Source organism: Necator americanus, chromosome IV (assembly GCF_031761385.1).
Source record: "Necator americanus strain Aroian chromosome IV, whole genome shotgun sequence".
NCBI lineage: Eukaryota > Metazoa > Nematoda > Chromadorea > Rhabditida > Ancylostomatidae > Necator > Necator americanus.
In genome coordinates, this window is record NC_087374.1 from 7332435 (window position 1) to 7335628 (window position 3194).

Consider the following 3194-nt stretch of genomic DNA (forward strand, 5'->3'; position numbering starts at 1 on the left):
AAAACGGATACGAGCTTGCGTGATTTTCACTCTATAACAACAAAACGGTGCGGAAGTCCTGTTTTCACTCTGATCGCGTAGAGCCTCTCTATGACGAGTGAGTGCTCTTTCTCGTCAACCACATATTTTTGCCCTCTCGACCGTCCCAGCCTAAATGTAATCCAGAAACGTGTCCGCTATGTTTATTTATTCTGGATTTGAACATCGAAGTGAGAAGAGTTGTCATTTTCGGAGGGTTATCCCGGATTCTGCCGTCATCATCGTTGATCCACTTCCGGAACTGCGCTGAAAATACCTTTCAGCAATATTTGACATGCAAATATTCAATATTCTCAGTAATATTTAAATATTTGTTTGTTTATTTATTTGATAGCCATATTTAACGTGTTAATTGAATAAACAAATTTTGTATCCGCTCTACCATCTCATAATTTCTTGAACTAAGATGCATAAAAATTTCTTCTGGCTATAGTCAACTTGACAAAATAATTTTTTTGACCTCTCCTTCTTGGCGAGTTCAACCGAGAGCCAGAAAAAAACCGGAAGTTATTCTCTATACGACTTTCCTCTATCGAATTACTTCTCTTTCTTCTTTTCTTCCTCTTTCTAGAATACGCTAAAATTTATTGCTCTAAGAATAAATAAATGAATAAATAAATAAATAAATAAATAAATAAATAAACTAAGCGTATGTTGCCCCAAAATTTTTTTCCGTCAAAATCCTTTCAATATTTCAAGGATTGAAATATTGAAAGGATTTTGACGGAAAAGGATTGAAAACCTGTCCATAGTAAGCGTTTTTTGTGTTCACGTCTAATATCGTTCAAAAGTAAAAAAGATGACAGTTGTAGATGAACTTTGGAAATCCTAAAATTGAAGAACTTGGAAAATTTAAAATTTGAATTCGCGACTAAAAATTTCCGGTTGCACATGGATCATAAATTTGGGTGAGGGGGGCGCCTCCTTGGTATCTATTCGCTTCAACCAATAGACGTACGGTAGGGTCGGTGGCGAATGTGTTCAGGCCTGTGGGACCATCGTAGTCAATCTGTTCCTCTCTGCTTCACATGCTCTTTCCTTCCACTCCGACTGCCAGTATTTCAATCGTAGCCGCACCGGGTAACAGCGCGAGCGCATCATTAAAGGCATCACCCCACGAATCTGAGCTGGTACGGATTTCAGGTGGGGTATTCGTATACGGGATCTAAGCCCTATCTTCCAGGCTGTTTTTCACGGCAATTAGGAAGAAATGGACGGAATTACCTCTCCTCAATCTACTATGCCGTATACGAATACTCCAGCTGAAATCCGTGCCACCTCAGATTCGTGGGGTGATGTCTTTAAATACAAGTCCTGCCCAGAAGTCAATTTCGCCGTTCTTCCCGAGTGCACCGTATTCTATTTTTTCCCTCTTTTTGTTTTTTCTTCTCAAACCTTTCGGTGAAGATTGCTTTAGTAGCAGTAACTAGAGTTACATGATTTGGAGTAGCCACGGTAATTCTTTGGTAGAAAACGAAAAAAAAGCGAGGATCCGCGCGTTTTGTCCTGTAGATGAATTGCCGTAGCCTTTCTGTTATGGCATTAGTGATCTATGCTTTAGGGCACGCTGAAGTGGTGTTGCGTTATCTCAAATTTAAAGGATCAAGTACTTACAATTTCGGTTTAGCACTACTCCAAATTCGAATCGAATCAAGTCCTAAATTTAGCATAAGGAACGTGTCAATGTGATGTACTTATTGAGTTAACTCTGCATTTCTTAAAAATTACAGTTAAGATCGTATTGATGGTTTTTTGAGGCGGGTGTGGCAGTCGGTTAGAGATCCGCTGTGGCCGCACTGTCGATGGTTCGAAACTACCTTAGTGCCAGCAAGCAAGCAAACTAACATCAAAAATTCCCCTTGTGGCTAATTTTAGATCCACTTTTCGTCATAGATCCAGCCCTTCTCAATCTTGAAGAAAGATCAAAAAGAAAAACAGCCACATAGAAATGTGAGGGGTTCCGCTGCGATGCATGCATAGTCGACGGTTCGAAACCGTCCAAGGGCCGACCAAGACTTTCATCCGAAGTAGATAAGTTGGTACCAGACTTGCTTGGGAGGATAAAAACACTAAATTGATACATCGGCTGAATCCAGCAACAATTCAGCGTTAGAATTTCATGAATGCGCTGTTCACGTATTCATGAACCTCAAACGTCCCTAAATTAGTCGAAGCCGTAGTCGAACGCGTTGGCGTATCCTAAATGGATCCTCCTAAACGTTATCGTAACGTGTGCCTCATCCTTTGTCCTTTAGGTCATCAATATATAAAATTGTCCATTTACTAAATGAAAACTGTACATCGCTTACAAGACATTTTACCAAATTATCTTCTTATGGCGGCTACCTTACGTTCCCCTTTCTTTAGGAGGAAGTTTATCACCTAGTTTGATATTCGTACAAGTCTTATGGATATGTTAAAGATAAAGTTTAAGCCAGCTTTTCTTATTCGTACACGATTTTTCTGCTGTACTATTTCAACCCTAAAATTCTTTACTGGAATAATTCTGTGCACGATTAACCTCTTTGAACTACATATTTATAAACAACGATTATGCTCAGAAGTTCTCTTTTAAAAAACAGTATCTTACTTTGTGACCCATGTGCGGATCACTTCATTTACAAACTGTTTATTTTCACATATTCAGCTTTCAAACACTGTCGTACCCGTACCCTCCATCGACGTCGACGACATATTGCTAACGTTCAGGCAGTTTATCGATTCCCTTCTTGTAGAAGTCCGAGGACTTGTGATCAGAGGATGACTGAAGCTCGTTCTCATCAACAAAGTGGCGTCCTTCCAGGTGATGGGCCAGAGATGGAAACAACTGGTATTCGGACGGGGCATGCACGGGCAGTATATGTAGCGTAGGGATGGTTCCAGTCGAGTCGACCAACTCAACGTGATCTTCTTGGACTCCGGTTGACGCGTTGGGACCCATTCAGGAGGTGGGGGAAGAGCACCGCTAGAAACATTCTTCAAAGAGGAGAGTGGTAGATTATGGAGTTCAGAAGGAGAGTTAGAAGTGACTAATCATCTATAGTACTGAGCTAACAGGTCAGTGCGATAAATTCCCAGAACTAAATCTTCAAAGTGTAATAGGAAGTAGCTGTCTGCCTAATAACTTTGTAAAAGAATAGTTGGAGGATGGGATG

The 3194-nt window shown here is 40.5% G+C and overlaps 1 protein-coding gene across 1 annotated transcript; it reads right to left on the reverse strand.

Moving 5' to 3' along the window:
* Positions 1-2737: 2737 nt before the first annotated feature.
* RB195_000586 (uncharacterized protein) lies at positions 2738-2980 on the reverse strand (the record flags this gene model as incomplete). Its single annotated transcript, XM_064197013.1, has 1 exon — positions 2738-2980. The coding sequence occupies one exon, from the start codon at positions 2978-2980 to the stop codon at positions 2738-2740; it is 243 nt and encodes an 80-aa protein (XP_064052894.1).
* Between the last annotated feature and the right edge of the window lie 214 nt (positions 2981-3194).